The sequence below is a fragment of the Phragmites australis genome, chromosome 3 (assembly GCF_958298935.1).
Source record: "Phragmites australis chromosome 3, lpPhrAust1.1, whole genome shotgun sequence".
NCBI classification, from domain to species: Eukaryota; Viridiplantae; Streptophyta; class Magnoliopsida; order Poales; family Poaceae; genus Phragmites; species Phragmites australis.
The window spans coordinates 8563041-8584172 of NC_084923.1; the positions used below are offsets into that span (position 1 = coordinate 8563041).

Below are 21132 nucleotides of genomic sequence, written 5' to 3' on the forward strand. Positions count from 1 at the left end.
GAAACCGATGGTTGATCAATTGCCTCAATGATAGGCATGAGCATGAACACACGGTTTATTTTGTCCAAAGCACAAAGATCTATTCTTTGCTTCTTCCATTGCCCAAATCTTACTTGTGATCAATGGCCCGGTTCTATCATAAGATAATACCATGATTATTTACAATGACAAATCTGAAGAACAGATTAATGATTGAGACTCGTCGGCCCCACGCTCACCTTAATCTATTGCCACTGTCCATCCTTTCTTGTCCTCGGCCAGGCCCATCTGAATGGAAGTCAGAGCCGTGTGCAGTTTCTGCGACACTGTGTCTGGGCCAGTTCTGAAATCGTACCTGAAACACCCATAAAGTCCGATGAAATGATCAGCGATTCCGCTTCTTTTCATGCACTCTTCTGAGAAATATCGATCGAGTTGGAAATTTACTTTTGCCCCTGGTAGGTAACTGTCGACACCGGAGCAACCACCACCGCTGTCCCGGTGCAGAAGACCTCGTCTGCGTCCATCAAATCGTCGATGGAAACGAGGCGTTCCTCAACCTGTTTTGCCAGATGCATCGGAATCGCACGGTTCAGAGGTTGCTGACTGAACATTGGCCTGATTTATGTGATACGAACAGACAGACAGGTTAAAATGATAGAACAGCCCAGTGCACCAGACTTACCTTGTAGCCGCGGTCCGTGGCGAGCTCGATGACGCTCTTGCGCGTGATCCCCGGCAGGATGGTGCCCCTGGTGGCCGGCGTGGCGACGACGCCGCCCTTGACGACGAACACGTTGCACGAGGAGACCTCCTCCAGGTACCTCTTGTGGACCGAGTCGAGGTACAGCACGTCCGTGAACCCTTTGCTCTTGGCGTCCATCTGCGGCTTGAGCACCTGCAGATCAATCTCCACAGGTCAGCCAGTCAGTTACTGTACAATGCGCACCACTACGTCGAATACGCGCAACAGATCTCCGACGCGTCAGGCGATTTCCCTACATACCGGGGCGTAGTTGGTGATCGTCTTGACCCCGCCGGTCCCGCCCGGCATCGCGCGGTGGATCCCGTCCTCGATGACCAGGTTTATCGGTGCGAGGCCCTCCTGAAAATTGAGCTCGCGGGGTTGCACTACTCAGATTTCGTTCAGGCTCAAGGATGGTGAGTGCGCAGGTTAACTGCACTGTGTTTAATCAATATGGCACTGACCTTGAAGTAGTTTCCTACGGGTGCGGCATAGATCAGGAACGTGTACTCGGGAGCCGGAGCCAACCCAAGAATCGGGCCGCTCCCGATGAGCAGAGGCCTGAGGTACAGGGCTCCCTTTCCTTGCGGCGGCACCTGGAACGCGAGCGATGTCAGAAATAAATCAAGATCCCACGAAAGTTTGACGCGCATTCACGTGAGATCATCACAGGATTATCGGTGTGGCGCCGGCGCGCGTGAACGTAGGTACGTACCCAGCGCCTGTTGGCGAGGACGGTCTGCTTGACGGCGTCAACGAACTGCTCGACCGACGGGGCCGGCATGCACATGCGCTCGGCGCCGTGCTGCATCCGCCGCGCGTTCTCCTCCGGCCGGAACAGCGTGTACCCCGCCCGGTCCGGCCGCCGGTGAGCCTTCATCCCCTCGAACAGCCCCTGCGCACAGGTGGTTGCGTGCGTGAAAGTAAGAAATAAGAAACGTTCGTCGGTGTCTATCTGTGACTGTCATCAATAATTTTATCTGGAGAACTGTGAACTCCACGAGTCTTTGAACGGACCTGGCCGTAGTTGAGGACACCGGAGGAGGGGCTGAGCTCGATGTTGCCATAGCGGCTGAGCTTGCCGCCGGAGAAGACGCCGCAGTCTTCCAGCGAGCACCGCATGACGTACATGTAGTCGGTCGGGGTCAGCCCGAACCCGAGGTTGTCCCAGTCGATTTCTCCGCCGCTCTCCTCGTCGGATCTGCAGGGAGGCAGCACGTCCATACATGCATGTTGCGGTGGGAAATGGCACAAGCAGCAGCTGTCGGCCGTGAATAAAAACGGAGAATCGGAGATCCACGGGAGAGGAAGAACCTGTCCTCGAGATCAGAATCTGCATGACACTCACCTGTCGGCGGGTTCCAGCTGCTGCGGCAGCGACGACGCCCACCGGCGCGGGAGAAGCGAGCTGCTGCTGCCTCCGGCCTGCACGTTGAGAGCAGCGAAAAGGAGGCGGTTACTCGGAGCTCTGAACCTCGATCACATCGCAGCAGGAAGAAGAACCATCTTGGACACGGCCACAGAGCAGCGAAAACAAGACGATAAGTCGATTACCAACGAACGAATTAAAACATCCGGCTCATGCACGATCGCACGCGGAGGAAGAGATAGGATCTGAACTGCAAACAAGAGAATCGCGCACGCACCGTTGCGAACGCCCCGCGGAGGCCGCTCCCCAGGACCCTCGCCAGGGCCAGGGCTCGGCCGCTGCAAGCGCACGGGAGAACGGCGCCCTTCGCAGACGACAGCACTGCCATGCCCATGCGCACGCGGCCCACTACACCCCACCGCTACGATGGTCTCGTACGTACTTTCGGCAAGCTCTTCAAGGACACCTCTTGAAAAAAAAGCCTCTTCAAGGACTTGGAAGCTCCAGAAAGCCTCTTCAAGGACTTGGAAGCTCCAGCCTTCCCAGCCAGCAATGTACAATGACTGATCGACCGGCTCGTTAGAGTTAGGATTTAAGTGGGTACGATATGCCATATGTGGATGAGAACGTAGACCGCTGAGCAGAAAAAGTAAGTCGGTCTATGATATGGCTTAGACGCATGCAAGCCGTCGATAACTAGGCACGTGCTCGATTTCAATGCCGTATTCTACTCCTAGTCCTGCGGAAAGGTATGTGCACTGGTGGCGTTGATTTGGCAGGGAACGTGCAGCCAATTGCATGCAACGCTACTTCCATCGCAACAGGGTATGGAGCAGCAGCAGCCTTTTCTTAGAGAGGGACCTGCTGCTCCGGCCGTAGGAGGGCACAAAGCTGCCGGTGCCTGGCTGCACGCACGCAAGTCGGAGGACGTATGATTATTAGGATATTTGATTTGTATCGAAAAATTATATTAAAAAATTATAAAGTATATGAGAGAATTAACGGATAGATAGATATTAAATAAGAGGAATAGATGAATGAGATAAGTCTAGTTGCCTTTCCGAGCGTCTCAGGGCTCCGCCGCGTAGCCATCGACGACGGCAAAGCTCCCATCGTGCCGCAGTGAACGAAACGCTTAATTTCCCTCGCATATCTCGGAGAACTGGAGGATAGTTTACAGACTTTTGACCGTGCATGCGACTGCTTTCGCTTTCAGTAGGGTTGCTGGTATCCAAATCTGTTTGTGCTTCGTTTTCTTTTCTTGTGCTCATGGGAGGTTGCCTCATCAACCAGTACTCTTTTGAGCTGGCGACGCGCAGGCAGCCCCTGCTCGCTTATCCTCTTTGGTTTTTCCTCTCGCAGCGATCGGGCTGCTGCTTATCTACTGAGCTACGTCTGCATGCAGTCCATGACTTGCTGTCTTCATGTATCTTGGGATATATTTTAGTTAGTTGCAGCCGCAAAGGAGCGTGATGACTCCCCCGCGTACCCGCGCGACGAGTACGTGTCAGAAGATCCTGGTCTACCGAGGATGGGCACTCATTATTAAGTGGATGGGATCGTCTGACTGTGCACCCAAGTGACAATTAATGCCTGTTCGTGCCCCCACAGAATGAACGAAATGCAGTATATGTGTTCTTTATGCTAATAGCTAGCTACGTTGTTATGCGTCGGAGGCTTATTAGTCCTAATCTCTGACTTAATCATCATAAGCTCTAGCTCTAGAAATGGAACACCTCTAATACATGCGGAAGCATGAACCTACCCAATTGAGTCGAAGGCATTAGGTGTTGGTGGCGACTCGGGATAGAGCGATGGTGTACAAGTTAATGAAGATCGTTGCCGTGTCGGGGTTGGAGATGATGTCGGTGTAGTGTATAGTCGTAGTTGATGTAGATCCTGTTGGTGTAGGAGTCATCACCGGAATGATGGTGTGTCTGACGGTAGCGGCAGTCTTTGTTTCACTAGTGCACCTTTATGATTGCTAGGGTTTAGAGTTTGTTCGGGAAAGGATAAACCTCACGGGAAAAATTTAGCATATAAGGTGCCGGATCCCCCTATTTATATGATGCAATGTGAAACGTGACCGTAACCAATAGTTGGCTACACTTCCGATCAAAGCGTGGGAGGTGGCACTTTGGAGTAGGATTCAGTTAGGATACGGTGACCAAGATCAAAATGCCAACATTCCCTCCCCCCACCCATTGTAAGGCTAATGTCATTAGCCCATTTTCAATAAAAACATCACACCAAGGCAAAGTGTTACAGTGACTAATGACCACTTACAAACTTAGTGACATGCCACACAAAGTAGGAATATAGACTTGAGCTATTTGCATAACCCATTTGCAAACTATAGCATCCTACTAAAGAAAATATGCATATGCAAGATTGAGCTTATCGACACATGGTAAAACTCAAGCAATCGTCAAGACCCCTCTTAATAGTATAACAATTATCTATCAATCCGGTCATTTCTCTTCTCTAATCATCATTGACCGGCAAAAGAAAATACCTACATTTTATACTTTTGCCTTGAGCTAGCCATCCCGTTGGACTTGACGAACACATCATCCGAGTCCCGATGTTTTTTCTAGGTTGTCATCAACTCTTCACTTGAGCTTGATGATGATGTTCACCCTCACTTCTCATATCGACCATCTCTTGATCTTTTAGAAGCTTGATGAAGTTCACTTGATTTCTCCATCCACCTTGGCCTTAGTCGAAGCCTCTATGAGCTCGACCGGAGCCCCACCGCGACGGTCTTCACTCGCTCGGCCAAAGCCTCGCCCCGCTATCGAAGCCCTGCAGCACTCCGCGTCGAAGCCCTTCCGCCGGCTGCCGAAGTCCCTCTACGCCCCGGAGGCCTCACGCTGGAGCAGCTCACGCCAGGGGCCTCCGCCCCGCTACACCTTACACCAGAGCCGCTCGAGCCGGAGCATCTCACGCCAGGGGCTTCCGCTAATAATAATAAGGTACAAAACTTAGTATTAAGTTATTCACTAATAATAATAAGGTACAAAACTTAGTATTAAGTTATGCCTTTGCTCAAATAGTGCATAGACATAAAAAAAACCTCTACAAACATAGATATCTTAAAAACCCGTGGAGATGTCTCGAAAACCTCTGCACGTGAAGATGTCTCAAAAACCTCCGCAAACAGAGATGTCTCAAAAACGTATGCACATGGAGTTGCCTCAAAAACCTCCGCACGCGGAGATGCCTCAAAAACCTCCGTGCCTGAAGGTGTGGCCTCGGCGGCAGAGATGTCTTGAAAACCTCTACACCCGATGGCATAGCCTCGGTAGCAGAGAGCTCTTAAAAACATGTCTTAAAAACCCTCTGCCATCCTGAAGGGTTGTGGACCCTCCACCATCCTTAAGGCATAGCCTCCGTGGCAGAGAGGTAGAACCCTTCGGCATCTTTAAGGCCTAGCATATGTGCCAGAGAGCTGTGGATCCTCCACCATCTTGAAGGTATAGCCTCCGCGATGGAGAGGTAAAACCCTTCGGCATCTTCAAGGCCCAGCCTATGTGCCAGAGATATGTATATCCTCCACCATATTGAAGGCATAGCCTCCATGACGGAGAGGTAGAACCCTCCGGTATCTTTAAGGTCCAGCTTACGTGCCAGGGAGGTATGGATTCTCTACCATCTTTAAGGCTCAGCCTACACGCCGAAGAGGTATGGACCCTCTAGCATCTTTAAGGCTTAGCCTACGCGTCGGAGAGGTATAGACCCTCCGGCATCTTGAAGGTCTAGCCTATGTGCCAGAGAGGTATCCATCTAACCACTAGCCAATGAAAAGTTTTACTCTGCTCACACCCAACGCAACTAAGCACCCCTAAAGAATTGCACCCACTAGCCACTTACAACCACAAAGTGCGAGGGAGCCAGGAAAGGGGGAGACAAGCGAAGCGTTGGTGTGACCAAAATTGTAAGGAAAAAGGTGCAGTCAACGCAGTACAATTTTATTCATACATCATACATACATACGCACACATATTCATACATCCATACTTACCTACGTACGTATTCATATACTTACATGTGGTATAACCGCCTTAGAAGCTTCCCTGCCATGCCTAAATCCATGACAATAGCGCTAATAGAACACGCCATCCACCCGCTCACATCCAAAAAGCGCAAGGGGGGACGGGGAATCAGGGAGCCAAAAGGCTTGGTTGATCCTGCACAGGTTGCAATATTTTACTGACTCCAAAAAGGCTTGGTCAATTCTGCACAAGTTGCCAAATTTCACTAGCTCCAAAAAGGCTTGATCGATCCTATACAAGTTGCAGAATTTTGCTAAACCCTGTGAAAACACATTATTTTCAAAGAATTACCGGACCGGTGCAAGAATCGAGATCAACTCTGTCTCCAGCTATCGACGCAGGGCCTTCGGATGGCCCAGCTTCCCATAAGCCCCATCACGCTTACTCCTGAGGGGGTAGCGTACTTCCCCCCTCGACCTCGCTATTGACTTTGTCTCTAGCTACCGATGCGGGGGGCTCCGGATGACCCAACATCCAACAAGCCCTGCTGTGCTTACCGCTTATGGGGTAGCATACTGCCCCTCTTGGCCTTGCTATCGACTTGGTCTTTGGCTACCGACACGAGGAGCTCCGGACGACCCAGCCTCCCATGAGCCCCACCGCGCTTATCGCTGAGGAGGCAGCGTACTTCCCCCTCGGCCTCGCCATCGACTCTGTCTCCTGCTACCGACATGGGGGGCTCTGGACGACCTAGCCTCCAACGTGCCCTGCCGCGCTTATCGCTGATGGGGTAGCATCCTACCCCCTCATCCTCGTCATTGACTCCGTCTACGGCTATCGACACGGGGGGCTCCGGACAGCCCAACCTTCGATAGGCCTTGTTGCGTGTAACACCGAGGGGTAGCATACTGCCCCCTCGGCCTCGCCATCAACTTCATCTCCAGCTACCGCCGAGGGGGGCTCCAGATGACTCTTCCTCCGTCAAGCCCCACCACGTCCACTGTTGAGGGGATAACGTACTGCCTCCTTCTGCCTCACCATCATCCTCACCTCGGCCCTTGTAGCTGCATTTCAGATAGCCACACCTCCGTCGAGTCCGACCACAGTGGCGCTCTGAGTGATGTGGCTCTTTTGGGCCACGGTACCATTGCCCCGGTGTGCGACCCCGAAGAGCCTTGTGACTCTTCACTCCTTGACGATGACATTTGCGTCATAGCGACAGGGGGAAATTTGGGGTAGCCTACTATTAAAAGGGGTGGAGCTAGTTCTATGTACATATGCTTGCCCCTCGGGACTTTGGAACTAGCCGATGAGGGGGTACTGTTGGGGGATGGGGAACACTCCAGCCTAGAGATATTTAGATGTTGCGTTGTGGTATTACTATAGCTATCATAGTATCTCGACCACCACATCATATTTAAAGGGGGTGAAATACTCAAAATACCCCTCTATATACATTATTGCTACATAATATCTTAGGGATAGGCTGGTAATTTTCCCTGCCCTTCTCTCGATATATAAGCTCTCAAAGGGCAGGAGAGGGAGAGCCCAGTGGTTTTCCCCCATTACACTAGCTTTATTTTTTCTCTCGTCTCTCCTTTCAGCTTACTGTTCATCCATAAGCTTGAGCCTCCTCGTTGGGGGAGGCCCTTGCCACACTCTGTTCGAAGCACATTTTCATGCTCCAACAATGATGTCCATCCTCTCTTTCCTTCTTGATCTTCATATGATTGATGCAAATCACCCATAACTTCCCATGACATTGCACGGTCCATTGGTGCATAGCCTTCACTAACCCTTCACCACTGCATTGATCCTTCGACACCAAGTCATTTGCTTGTTCTTCATCACCGGATGGTCCATCGCACTCGAGTATTGCTTGTCCTTCACCATCTTGTCATAGAAAATCATTTTGTATTCGAGATCTTCACACTCTTCCCATTGTTCACCATTGAGGTATGAACCGTAAGCATTCAAGTATATAAGTTATCCACTAAGCTTGTCTCGATCTTGCTCTTTCAATTTAGCATATTATATATCTCAATTCAACTCATGCATTCTTATAGAATGTAACCCTAACTCACTCTCAAGCACATAACATATAGATTAGTCCATACAACCTAATTGACAATTGTATACCCTAAGTTACCCGATCTTCACAAGTAACTTGCCTTCACTTTTATTGTCAATCTTCATAAGCTTCTCCTTCTTCTCATTAGCATCACTAAGAGCTCAATGATAGCGATTCATTTCTTTTGATCTCATGTCATTCTTCAATGAATCTATACTTTATTTCTTATGCATCTCTTATGGAATAACCTAATAACAATTCTCAACATAACTGTTAGTCTATAGGTACTGTCACCATTTACCTGAGCATCACGTAGAGCTCATTTATCTTGATGCATATCTCTTCTCCATGCATCACTTATAGAACAACATACTAACAATTGTTAACAACATTGTTAGTTCGTAGGTATTATCATTAATTACTAAAACCACACTTAAGGGCTAGATGCACTTTCTATATCGGCTCCCCTATTTATATGGCGCAACGTGAAATGGGATCATAACTAATGGTTGGCTACACTTCCGATCAAATCACTGGAGATGGCCCTTAGGAGTAGGATTCGGTTAGGACTAGAAAATTTGGCGTGTCGTTGGTGCGCCCCTGATGTCCTCCTGTGGTAACTCTCTTACAGGCGGTATTTATCTTGAGGCTATGCAGAACATTACTCTACAATGGCTCATGTAATGTAGTTCCAGTGACACACAAATGAATTGCATGTGTGCACCTTGTCTGAAATCCTCACACAAAATGGACATCAGGTCAAATCCTCACAAAAAATTTCACAGCATGGTTATGTATATATACAGATGGACTCAACCAATAGAAATTATATTGAAAATGCACACTATAGAAATCCATTTTGTTTCATATTTGTGTAAAAGCTTTTCCCTATCAAAACATAGAATCTGTAGAATGTCCCATGCGATAGTAGCTTGATACAACTAAGGTTGTTACTCAGGTAATAAAAGAAAATAATGCTCAATGCAAAGGTAACATAAGAAGAGCAATACAAGGTATAATGTATACCTTTGCATTTGGATCAGCACCGACATATAAGAGAGCACTAAAAATAGGTAGATGATTTTTGCATGTTGCAACGTGGAGCCTTTAATAATAAAAGAGGTGAGCGTGAACTGAAAAAATAGCTAGAAACTAAAAAGAAGCTACAGAACAGCATAAACTATGGCAAAAGAAGATGATATGCCATGGCAGTGTGGTAATATGTACATTTGATCTTGCAAAACAAAAATGGTTTAGCATTTTTAATCTTGTAAGTTGTATTCTGCAGGAGCTGAATAAGACATATGAATTGAATGAGCTACAAACATGAAATTCATGAATTGTTACACTACAGGTGCTTGGCGCACATTTCCTAAAGGCCGCATGCTAGTCACTAGCATCTTAATATAACAACTTAGGGGATCAGGCTATGCACATAAATATCATACAATTAAGTTACCATAACAGCAAATAATTCATTAAGAAAGTCACATGTACAGGAAAGCGCAAGAGATTTTTCACCACTGTAATGGTCGGGATTTGTGCATCATTCACAAGGGCCTCCTTATCATTCGGCTTTGTCGCTGTGGTGAACAAACCAACGCCTGATGAAGGTAATTAGGTAAATCTTAAGCAAAAGAGTATGCTGTTGAAATAATTTTTTGTATTAAATATTACCATAATGTTCTTCAACAATAGAGATCAGCATATTGCAGGCCAAATCAAATTGTTGAGCATGGTTTTTGCCTTCCTGTAGGCGTGATTCTAATATTGGTATTGTATCAGATGGAACTTTAGCATACATGGAGTCACCATAAAAGGAAACGTATTATTTTAGAATGTAAAAGAAATAGTTAATAATAAGTAATATAATATAGTAATCCAGATTGTAAAGCTTGAAATATTTTATAAACATACACTTTGATAAATGATTACAAGGTCAAGATGCTTAACCTCATCCTCTTCATTTCTTCCTCTAAATTTCCACATCCTATAAACCCTGACACATGTAATATGTTTTACCCTCCTGGTTGTATTTGTGAAAGCAAGTAGACATTCATCTGTAAAAAAAGAAAAGAAGAACATGTGATTGTATAATATTTTTTTTGTTATAAATAAGGAAAATTTTCCTTTTAGACTATATTTTGCGTCCTTGATCCACATGTCCTATTATCATTCTGTATTAGTATTTTTAATATATCTTTACTTGTAACACGAGATGCTGCAACATATAATTGCCCATGAGTAAATACAGGTTTTCTTAAATACACTACTACTTTTGACAATATTTGTCCTTGGCTTTTATTTATAGTCATTGAATAGCAAACTTTTATAGGAAATTGATGACGATTTAAAGTAAATGGCCATCAGCATCCTCTTGTTGTTAGATTAATGCGTGGAATATAAGTTTTTTCACCAATATGTGTTCCTGTTATTATAATCGCCTCTATGACATTGTCTCCCAAATTAGTTATTATTAGTCTAGTACCATTGCATAGTCCCAAACTTTGGTTTAGATTTCTTATTAGCATGACTGGAACTCCTACTTTTAGCTAAAGTTTATCTTGTGGAAAATTATTAGTGTTTAATGTATTAAGATACTCAACAGGATATAAAATATCAGCATCATTGCATGTATCAAAACATTTTGAGATAGAATCTGCACTTAAATAGTCTCTATCTTCACCTGGTACGAGTTTTATCATATATAAGAATTTATCTCATCAACTATTTCATTGGTTGTTGCTAGTATTGCTATGTCTTTTAGAAAATTTGGTTGTAAATATTTTGATTAGAATTCAGGATATATTGTGTATACTAATGCTTCAATTTTAGAACCAGAAGTATGTATCAATAATTCTTCTGGTATATCTATCCATGTGGAGTCTGTGTCATCATTATTGCATGATGGTGTTAAAGTTTCATTCCCTAAGCTTAAAACCTAGTTGCTGAAAGATTTTATGTCTTTGTAGTTTGGACAATTCAGATTTATTTTTTGCAACCGCATATTTTCTGTGAGGTAAATAATTTGCACATGTTTCCAAAGATATGACTTTATAATAGAAGCATTTATGATATGAGATGTAGACCCGCTTTCAATTACCGGTAGTATTTGTTTCGGGTCCCCACCGAGTACAACAACTTTGCCTCCAAATGATATATCTTTAATTGTTGTATCTATCTGGCTCATTATATCCTTTATTGATTTGTCTAGTGCTTCAAAGCATTGTTTATTCGTCATTAGAGCCTCGTCCCATAATATCAATGATGTCTCAATAAGTAGCTTGGCTAGCATAGTTCCATGCTTAATATCACATATTGAGGTTTTGTCGATATCTACTGATATCTTAAACCTTGAGTGGGATTTACGACCATTTGGTAGCAATAGGGAAGCCACTCCTGATAATGCTACTGTTAAAACTATTTTTCTTTGTGCTCTAAGGTATGAACTATAATGTTCCATAGAAATATTTTCTCGGTTCCTCCATGACCAGATTTGAAATAAAATTAAGCTTTATTATTTAGTACAATGTCAATAATCTAATGAAAAGCTTGTTTTTGCTCTTTGTTTAATTGAGAACACAATTTACTTGCTTCTTCTTCTAGGGAATTGATGTTATAGCTCATCTCTTCCTCTATTAAATGATTACTACTAATTTCTCTAAATTGAGTTGATTTAGGTGGGAGGTTGAATGTGTCTATATTTAGTCCATTTTTTGACAACATTTCTTGTAATTATTGTAATAGTAAATCTTGTATCTCATTTTCTGAGGTAAATATTGAATAGGGTAATATCTTAAAGTCAACGTATGCTCGATATCCTCTACCATTTTTCTCCAGTTTTTTTCGAAGAAGATTTTCTCATCTTGAATATTGCAGAATGGTAACATTGTTGTAAAAAGGTTTCATAGTTGTGTAGGTATCGCCCATGTTGCAGCTTCTTCAAATGTGCTATACCATTAATTATCATTATTTAGTAATCCTCGTGCTGCACAAGCTTCTTTAAAGGTTTGATATACAATTCCTTTATATGTTTTTATATCATTATAGCTAGTGTCTCCTTTGACTATCATTAGTAGCATACACAAGTAAAATCATTCTCCTTCAGCAGGATTTACGTAGTATAGTCGGCCAATTTTAAATCTATTGGAACGCTTTACCCATTTCCCTTTTGTATCATCCCATCTCCATCTAAGTGGGAATTCACAATATGTTAATTCTCTAGCATCATAATATTCCTTATTAGCTATAAACCACTCTGTTAGCATTGTTTCTTATTCTCTAGATCTTGAATATTTTTTCTAGTTTGGTATTGTTTTTTAATATAATTGTGTTCATTAGAGGTAAATGAACAGGAAGCCTCTCAACTAGTGGCCAATGATGGTGTATTTTGTATCCAAGTAGCCTTCAAAGGGCATCCTGTTCACATATATATTTGCAACCTAGGTATTCTTTGATCTCATCGATTTCATTTGTTTCATCATTAATTGGTGTGTCATGATCATTTTTTATACGTTCGAATATTTTTTTTACTCGATCAGGACCTTTATTCACATATTTACATAAATGCTTCAAAATCTTACTTTTTTTTTGTTGCAAAATTCAACATTTATATGCGCTTTATATTTTTTTAATCAATAATAAGTTATGAGGTACCACCCATCTATTATCTAAGTTGTGGTTATCTCTACGTATGAAAATACATGTGTAGACATCTACGATACTATATGAAGCCATTATCTGTAAATGTTGCTTTATCTTGGAATTCTTTGGATAAAACTTTGAGCACCTTCCTTTTTTCATACATAGGCAATTTAATTTTCTTTCTCCACATGGTCCATGCATCATATGTTCAGATTTAAGTATATACCCTAAAGGATCTATGGTAGGGTCAGGTATCTCACTAGATATCCAGGTATTGATAATCTCAGTTGTTATTTCGATTCCTTCTTTATCTAACCAAACTAAAATATGCACATGAGCAAGTCCTTGTTTTTGGAACTCTATGGAGTATAGTATTGCTTGTATAGGACCAAAGATTGCTCCTAATCTTATATCATTCAATAATTCCTGTAGTTTCATATGAAATACACCTACTATAATACTAGCTCTATCATTAGGTTGTTAGCCTTCTAAGACATTTAGTGTTATTTCAGGTCATTTTGGATTACAAGTAAATGTTGTGAAAAGATCAGGTGGTCCGTAGACACGGCATATTGCTATTCCATCATGATAATTTTGAAGCATGTAGCGTCTACATCCAGTGTGGTTAGAAGGAAGGAGTACTCTTTTTCCTATTTAATTTCCTTCGGTTAATCCTTTTCCTATTGCATCAAAAATCCCTTTAATATATTCAACTCTTAATTTTTCTTGGTTTCTAGTAATAAATAATAACCTATCTTCATCTTCCATTGCACGTGCATCTACGATTGCCTGTTTTGATAGTCGGCCATAGCACAAATAAGGATTTGGCTGATTCTTCTTATAATACATATGGTATTTAAAAAATTCATGAATTGTTACATTTGTTCTTTTATTGTTATCTGTATTGTTTTTATTTTTTTCATTGTAATGTATGCCAAGTTGATATCCTCTTTCTGCATATGGAATTAATAAAGGGTATTGCAATGCCATGTGCAGGATGAAATATTGATATTCGTTGTAGCCCTTTGTTATGAGTGGTAACGACAATATCTCTCTTGTAGCTCTGATGAGATGTCACCAACAATTAAAATTGCTAATTTTTCCTTGTTTGGCATTTCATATTGTATAAGATCACCTTTGTTGGCACCAACTATTCGAATACTGATATCAATACCCTTATGTTGTTCAAATAGGTCACGAGCATGTTGAAATGTTTTTACTAATGGGTTGTATTGATCAAGCATTATCTTTAGACCTTCATCTATGGTAAAATCAATATTGGTTTCTTCTGGTTCTTCTTTGTTTACTGCTTGCATTCTATTTTCAATTTCATTTTGAGTGTTAAAGATATTGAGTTCAACAAATTTTGGAATTGTATCTGGATAATAGTGAACCTATACGATGATGTATTTGACCATTATATGGAAAACATAAGGGCCTTCACCTTTATTTATTGATTTATCGATATTACCCCCCATGGATATAAAAGCAAATAGGATGTTGCATTATCGTATCTTTTGTAGAAAATATTTGGAACGGCTATCTCTATTATAATCAAGTAATTTAGCTAGGAATTCTAGTGGTTGATGGAACGGAGGTATATGTACACTACCATATTTGTAACAATTAGAATATACTATATCTTCTTACCTCGTTTTCTCTCCCATTTATTACGTTCTTCAAACCAAAATATAGCATCACAGTATTTACATATATAATCTGGTGTACCAAAATATGATATTTTTTTTATGTTTCTTTCAAGTATTGAATCTACTCAGGTGGAAAATATATCATTCCACAAGATAACGATAGGTATATATGTTTTTATTCCCCCTAAGTCTAAGCATTGTTGTTTCAAAGATATTTGAAGGTTACCGATATCGTGAAGATCTAATTACTTGCATTTCTTTTCATTTGCTATTTTCTGACATTTTAGTCTATTTTATTTCAATGTACTGATATTGTATTCATTATTTAAAATAACATTATCTACTACTTGTATAGACTTTTTTTCTTTGTACATTTGATTTATATTTTTTTCATTTGGTTGTCTTTTTCTGTACTATTATTGTCAGTGACATGGGAACCAGGGGTCCCTGAGTCCCGAGACCAGGACAGCAGAATACCACGTGGCGCCCTCCCTCGGGGACTATCTCCCTGAGGTCCGAGAAGACCAAGTTTCAGGAGAGGACGCTCGGGGCCATGAACAGTGGTCCTCGAGCACCCGAGTTTCCCGAGGACCCAAGAAGACCAAGTTCCGGGAGAGGGCGCTCGAGGCCATGAACAGTGGTCCCCGAGTACCCGAGTTATCCGAGGATCGAGAAAAGGCATATCCGGGAGAGAGTGCTCGGGGCTATGAACAGTAGTCCCCGAGCACCCAGAGTTCCCTGATGACCTGAGAAGCCCCTTGCCGGTGGACCCCACAAGGGCTCAGCGGCGAGGTGTCAATTGGTGAGAGGCCCGATGCTGCATTTAAGAGGGAGCGTGGCCTGTCACTTCCAACCACTCCCCCCACGCCTGATGTCAGTCCCTGTCACTACCTGGCAGGGAGGCGTGGGGACATTTAATGCGGCGGGTCCCATCGCGCGTCATCCGGCGCGCCTCGGGATATCGTCGTAGGGCTCGAGGCATATCGCCTGCCGCCCTGCTATGTCAGGCTTGCTCTGACCGGGCGGGCATGCAGGGTTGCTCGGTGGCTGCCCGGTGGGCCCTCCCTGTTGCATTCGCTGAAAAGCGACATGATGACGACAGGACCGAACAGGGGTGCATTTTCAACCCCCGTAACATCGAGCTGCAGCCCATGATGGTTATTTTCCATTTATGCCACCTTGGGACTCGCGCCCTCCTTTCTGGGCACGCCAAGCCCCCCCCCCCCCACGATGGTATAAAAGGTGGAGGTGCGTTCCGACGACGAGGACAAGTTCTTCAGGACCAAGTCTTACGAGCTGGAGAAGACCGAGACAAGTTCAAGAAGCTCAACAGACGTAGACAAGCTAACGAAGCTCTAGACTTAGACAGAAACCCTTGTAACACAAGAGATCCAGATAAAGACATTTCCAGAGCATTTATAGCATACATACAGGAGTAGGGTATTACGCTTCGTGCGGTCCGAACCTGTCTAAAATCCCCTGAGTATTTATTTCCACTAGCATCCGATCATCCATCCCACCTACATCTCATTTACTCTCATTAATTCATGTACGAGATAGATTCAGAATCACCCCCACCGAATCTCAAAAGGGGTCCCTCCGGATTCCCACTTGTGGAGTTCATCATCTGACAATTATTGTTGTCATCTTGCACCTGATTAGCTTGATGTTTTCTTTTGGTCATTTTTTGTGCTATTTCTTTACATTTGTATATAAGTATATGCAAACTAAAAGTTAGTACAATCAGCTTAAAGAGATAATAAGTAAACAAACAATGTATATTCAAAGAAAATTACAACCAATATGAAAAGTTGGTAAACTCACACTACTATAGAATATCACATATGTAGCGTCCTATCAGTACCAATTCGATAGTAATCGGCACTGAAGATGTATCAGTGCCGGTTCTTAAACTCATGCGCACGAAAAACAACTGAGGAGAAAAGAACTGGCACTAATAGTGACTGTATCAGTATCGATTTTTGCCGATTCGTGGCTAGAACTGGCATTGATATCGATTATCAGTGCCGATTTTAGCCACAAACTGGCACTGATAATCGGCATCAGTGCTAGTTCTAGCCACGAACCGGCACTGATAATTCTTACTGTCATAGCCCATCTTAAAAAATTCATAACTTTTTCACACGAAGTCGGATGGGGAAAAATTTATATAAAAATTATAGCTCTCAATGAGATCTACAACTTTGTAGTTGAAAACTTTTTAATTTGAGGTCATATAAATGCCCAAATAATTATAATAAAGTTGCAGCAGTTATCGATGACAGCTCACATTAAAAAATTCATAACTTTTTCACACGTAGTCGGATGCGGAAAAATTTTATATGAAAATTGTAGCTCTTGACGAGATCTAAAAATTTGTAGTAGATCACTTTTTTATTTGAGATTATTTAGGTATCCAAATAGCTATTCAAATGTTCGGTCAGAAGATATTAAAAGGATCTACTATACTCACGAACGGACGATAGCTCAGATGGTTAGAGGGGTCATGCATACACACAGTCTGTGAGGTCTTGAGTTCGAGTCTTTGTTGTCGTATGCGAGTGGATATCACGTGACTTTGTGAATATTGGGCGTGGTCGGGTGGGCAGCCTCTGGTTGGGTGCCTCTGGTCGCGAAAAAAAATTGAAACTTTTTTCGACCCAAAAAACGTTGAATCGAGACCAACTATCAGTGTCGGTTGAAGTCATCAACCGGCACTGATAGTGATTTTCAGTGCCGGTTCCATACCTTGCGCTGATAGTCAATGACTATCAATGCCGAATAATCAGTGTCGGTTTAAAACCCGTCACTGATGACGATTTTGAACCAACACTGATGAGATATTTTGGTGTAGTGTCAGATAGAAAAGGACCGGTACTTGTGCATATCAACATAGTTGTTACTACATATTAGTTTTTTACTACAATTTAGAGCATCAATTGTTATCATTTGGAGCATTTGTATTGTCTCCAATGCTATATGTTTCTTTTGTACGACATGGTTGCTACTTGCATTTCTCCATAGGAAGATGATTTTTTTTTCAGAGGGATAGTAATCAACCTCAGGATATATTACCAGGCTACCATTTTCCATATATTTAGTTAGGAATGATGCAAATTCTACTCTATTTGATTTCAATGTTGTTTGCAGTAGATCGGTGATTAATTTATACTGTGATAGTTGAATAAACAGTGACAACAATATAATCTAATACGCCATTCATACATACCTTTTTTATTTCCAGGAGTTTGTTGCTTCTTCCTTTTTCTTTATCTGTAATTTAAAAAAGATTTCATGAATTAATGAAATAAATGTACAAGAGTAGAAGATATATTACTGCTATCTCAGCAGAGATGATAGCATTTTAGACTAATTGTAATAAGTGTAGAAGAGTACAAGACATCATCTAAATCTTTTGTAGATGGATTCAGGCATTTATTGATAGTGATACCAAAGAAAAAACAAAGTAATACATCAGTCATTATATAAAGACACATAATAGAACCATGATTATTATTTATGGATGAAAAATGTACCACCACACAGGAATAACAGATAAATAAAACTATTAGTATCATATAATCTATACTATCATTATCATATCAGTACAGAGTACACACTAACACACAAGATAGAATCATAATTCATAGAATTATGATCAGTACTAACTCTTCATAACTCAGTAAATTTGAAGGCAAGGTAAATGATTTTATGAGGATAAGAACCATGAATAAGATAGGAACAAACATAATGTAGCTTGCAGGGGCTAGACAAAATCCTATAGAATACAATATATCATGTCAAGTCATTAGGTTAATAGATTAAGTTTCTATGTGCAATTAGAAAGGAACCAGTTATATTCACTTATGTGTGTCAGATAATCTCTGGTTGTATTATTAAACATTCTCTTGTTTTTCAATAGAGAAAAATCGATGACCAGCAAAAGATATATCACTATTTCAGGAAAGATTAAGTTGGCGGACTCAGGATTTGGCGATTGGGTATTTAGTATTCACAAAGAAAAAAATGTTCAATCAAAAATACAAGAAGTCCATAGTAGTGTAAATTTTAAAGTATAAATTATTCATAGTAGAGAAGTTTCAACTAATTAAGAGAAATTACAAAGTACTTAAAGAAAATTACAATTTAACTTTGTGTTCCTTCATGTCTTAGAAGCGTTTAATGATGTCACTATCCTTAATTTGCAAAAACATTCACGCTCAACTGCCGACTGCCGAACTGGATAGTCACAACATGGAGATCATGAGCTCCTGATGCTTGATGCTGTGATATAAGAAGATGGGCTCTTTTCAGTTATTAGGCCGAGTGGAGGATGAATGATAGCTTGAGCTCACGTTTTGCTAGGTTGTCTGATGGATTGAAGCGGCAAACAAGTAAATTGGCCTAACTAGAGATATATATATATATACGTATTATAGCTGCTATATACTCATTTTTTTGCAAAAAAGTTAGGTATTCAGCTGAATACCCTTGCATCATGGTGGGTCCGTCCCTATATGTGACTCTAGTAACAACTGACTTCAAAATATCAACTAACAGTTGCCTATTGGATATATAGAAATTGCCAGTTTAGTAGAACTATGCACTAACAAATATCTGTCTCTCTGGTTGCATCTGCCTATTGGATGAGATTTGGGAGCTGTCTGAAGACAATGTCTAAATGAAATGATGTACTAATTTTGTCTTTAATGAATAATATTCCATATTTTTCTTGTGGCCAGATATGAATGTTGTACTAATTTTATCTCTCATGGAATGACCTTGAAGAGATAGATGGTACCTTTAACTTGCCCTCTTTTCTTTGTGCCACTCATGTGATTATATTCTTATTGATGATTTTACGCTGAAAGAGAATACATTTCCGTGATTAACTTTCAAGTAGCACTATTATCTTATATATATGCACATGATTTCAAACAAAGAGAGGAAGGGGGTACTTCTTTTTCTCAGCCAGGAATCAAGTGGTAAAAGAAAATGCTGCAAAAATTATTGAATTCATCACCTTCACCTTTCAAAATCCTAGGATGTACTGTAATCGACACCAAATTCTTTAGAATGTATACTCTAGCTAGGTCGCTACTACCTCAGCACCACTCCTCCGCGTCGCTGCTCCTCAGCGCTGATCGGCTGCACTCGAGGTGAGCCACGGCGGCTCGGCGGGCTGCAGAGCGCGACAGTGGTAGCAGGGTGCACGGCAGTGGCGCAGCTTGGTGCTAGCGGGGCTGATGTCTCGACGGCGCAGCGTGGCGCTGCCTGAGCGTAGAACACAGCGGCACGGCGCGGCATGGCGAGCTGCCGAGTCGAGGCGGGAGCAGCGCGAGCGGCTACACGCGCATGGCTGCGGAGAGAGAGAGGCCACCATAGCTGGAAGCGGCGCAGCTGAGCTGCCGGTGGTGGTTTGGCAACGCGCAAGAGGCCACGACATGGAGGAGCAGAGAGGGAAGAAAACAAAGATCATGGGGCATGATTGAAAGAACGTAGCCATCATACCTCAATCGAATGCGACGATTAAAAGAGCGCAAGATTTTTTTTTTGGCGATTGAAAGAACCAAGGATTTTTTCCCCGTCCGCTTGCGATATCAAAAGCTTACGTATGCTATTGTCTGCCTTGCCTTATCCTACATACCACGCTTCCTTTTCTCCAGGTGTAGCTGTGCGACACATAACACCATAGCGACGGGCCGACGGCTGCTTCTTCCGGAGAACTCGTGTAGGCAACGGAAGCCACGCGTATTTGCTCCTTCCACTGCTAGCGCTCCACTCGTGCGCTCTCACGCGGCCAACCCACATGCTGCTACCGCTCTGCTGCCCTCAATCGATCTCTACAGGCCCACGTGCTCTCAGCCCACACGTCCTATAGTCCTGGCCACCCGAGCTCACCTAAGGGCCTCATCTACGCTAGGCCACCACGGATCCGCGTAAGCAAAGTCAAGATGTGCTATAGTAATTTATAGTTTATATTTTCTCATCTGTTAGATTATAAATGGACAGTTAGCATTTTAGTGATATAGTACTTTGTCGAAGCAAAAGCAAAGTAAAAGGATATGCATCAGTCACAACCGTCAGCACAACCTCTTTGATGTCGTACGCTCCAAGATCCGTATTGTATATGATCTAACGACTCTAGTCAAATAGATGACGAGGACTTATGGTGGTTTGAGTTTTGGGCTCAGGATTCAGTATTAGAGATACAGACATACAGTGGCTAAAATCAAAATATTAACAATAATATCTATTAAAGTATAAGTGAATTGTCCATCTTTCCTTATCAGTTTAGGCTTTTAGTAAATTGATTGATGCATACAACTCAAAATGATATCAGTGCTAGTGATATCGAGTTTAAATCTTGACAGACATAATTAAATAAAAATTACACATCTAAGACAAGAGTCTCCAAGCTACCCCTGTCACTTTCCTAAAATGAACGAACAAGATGCAGTCTCGTACTTTCGGAAGTCTCACGGTGATCGATGTGCTTGCAGTTAGGTGATCTAGCACCTTTTGCGTCTGTCTGTGGATGACCACGACACTTCGACAAGAGAAGGTTGCAGAATATCTGCGAGCGCTATCTGTTCTGGTTTGCGTGGGGACTGGGGTGCTCCAGAGGCACGGCTGGCTATTTGTCAGTAGCAGGAATATTATCGGTTGCTGTACTTTCG

General features: G+C 42.5%; 1 protein-coding gene across 2 annotated transcripts; it reads right to left on the reverse strand.

The window, feature by feature from the left end:
- Positions 1-2666, reverse strand: LOC133911960 (branched-chain-amino-acid aminotransferase 2, chloroplastic-like). Of its 2 annotated transcripts, XM_062354474.1 has the most exons (10): positions 2371-2666; positions 2073-2149; positions 1742-1925; positions 1440-1619; positions 1189-1320; positions 986-1084; positions 665-877; positions 427-539; positions 219-334; positions 1-133 (listed from the first exon to the last, which is right to left on the reverse strand). In XM_062354474.1, exons 1-9 carry the CDS (start codon positions 2485-2487, stop codon positions 220-222), a joined length of 1230 nt encoding a protein of 409 aa, XP_062210458.1. In that variant the 5' UTR covers positions 2488-2666; the 3' UTR covers positions 1-133; position 219. The 2 variants fall into 2 exon arrangements, with proteins under 2 accessions (XP_062210458.1, XP_062210457.1); XM_062354473.1 differs by having other exon boundaries at positions 1-334.
- Positions 2667-21132: the final 18466 nt, after the last annotated feature.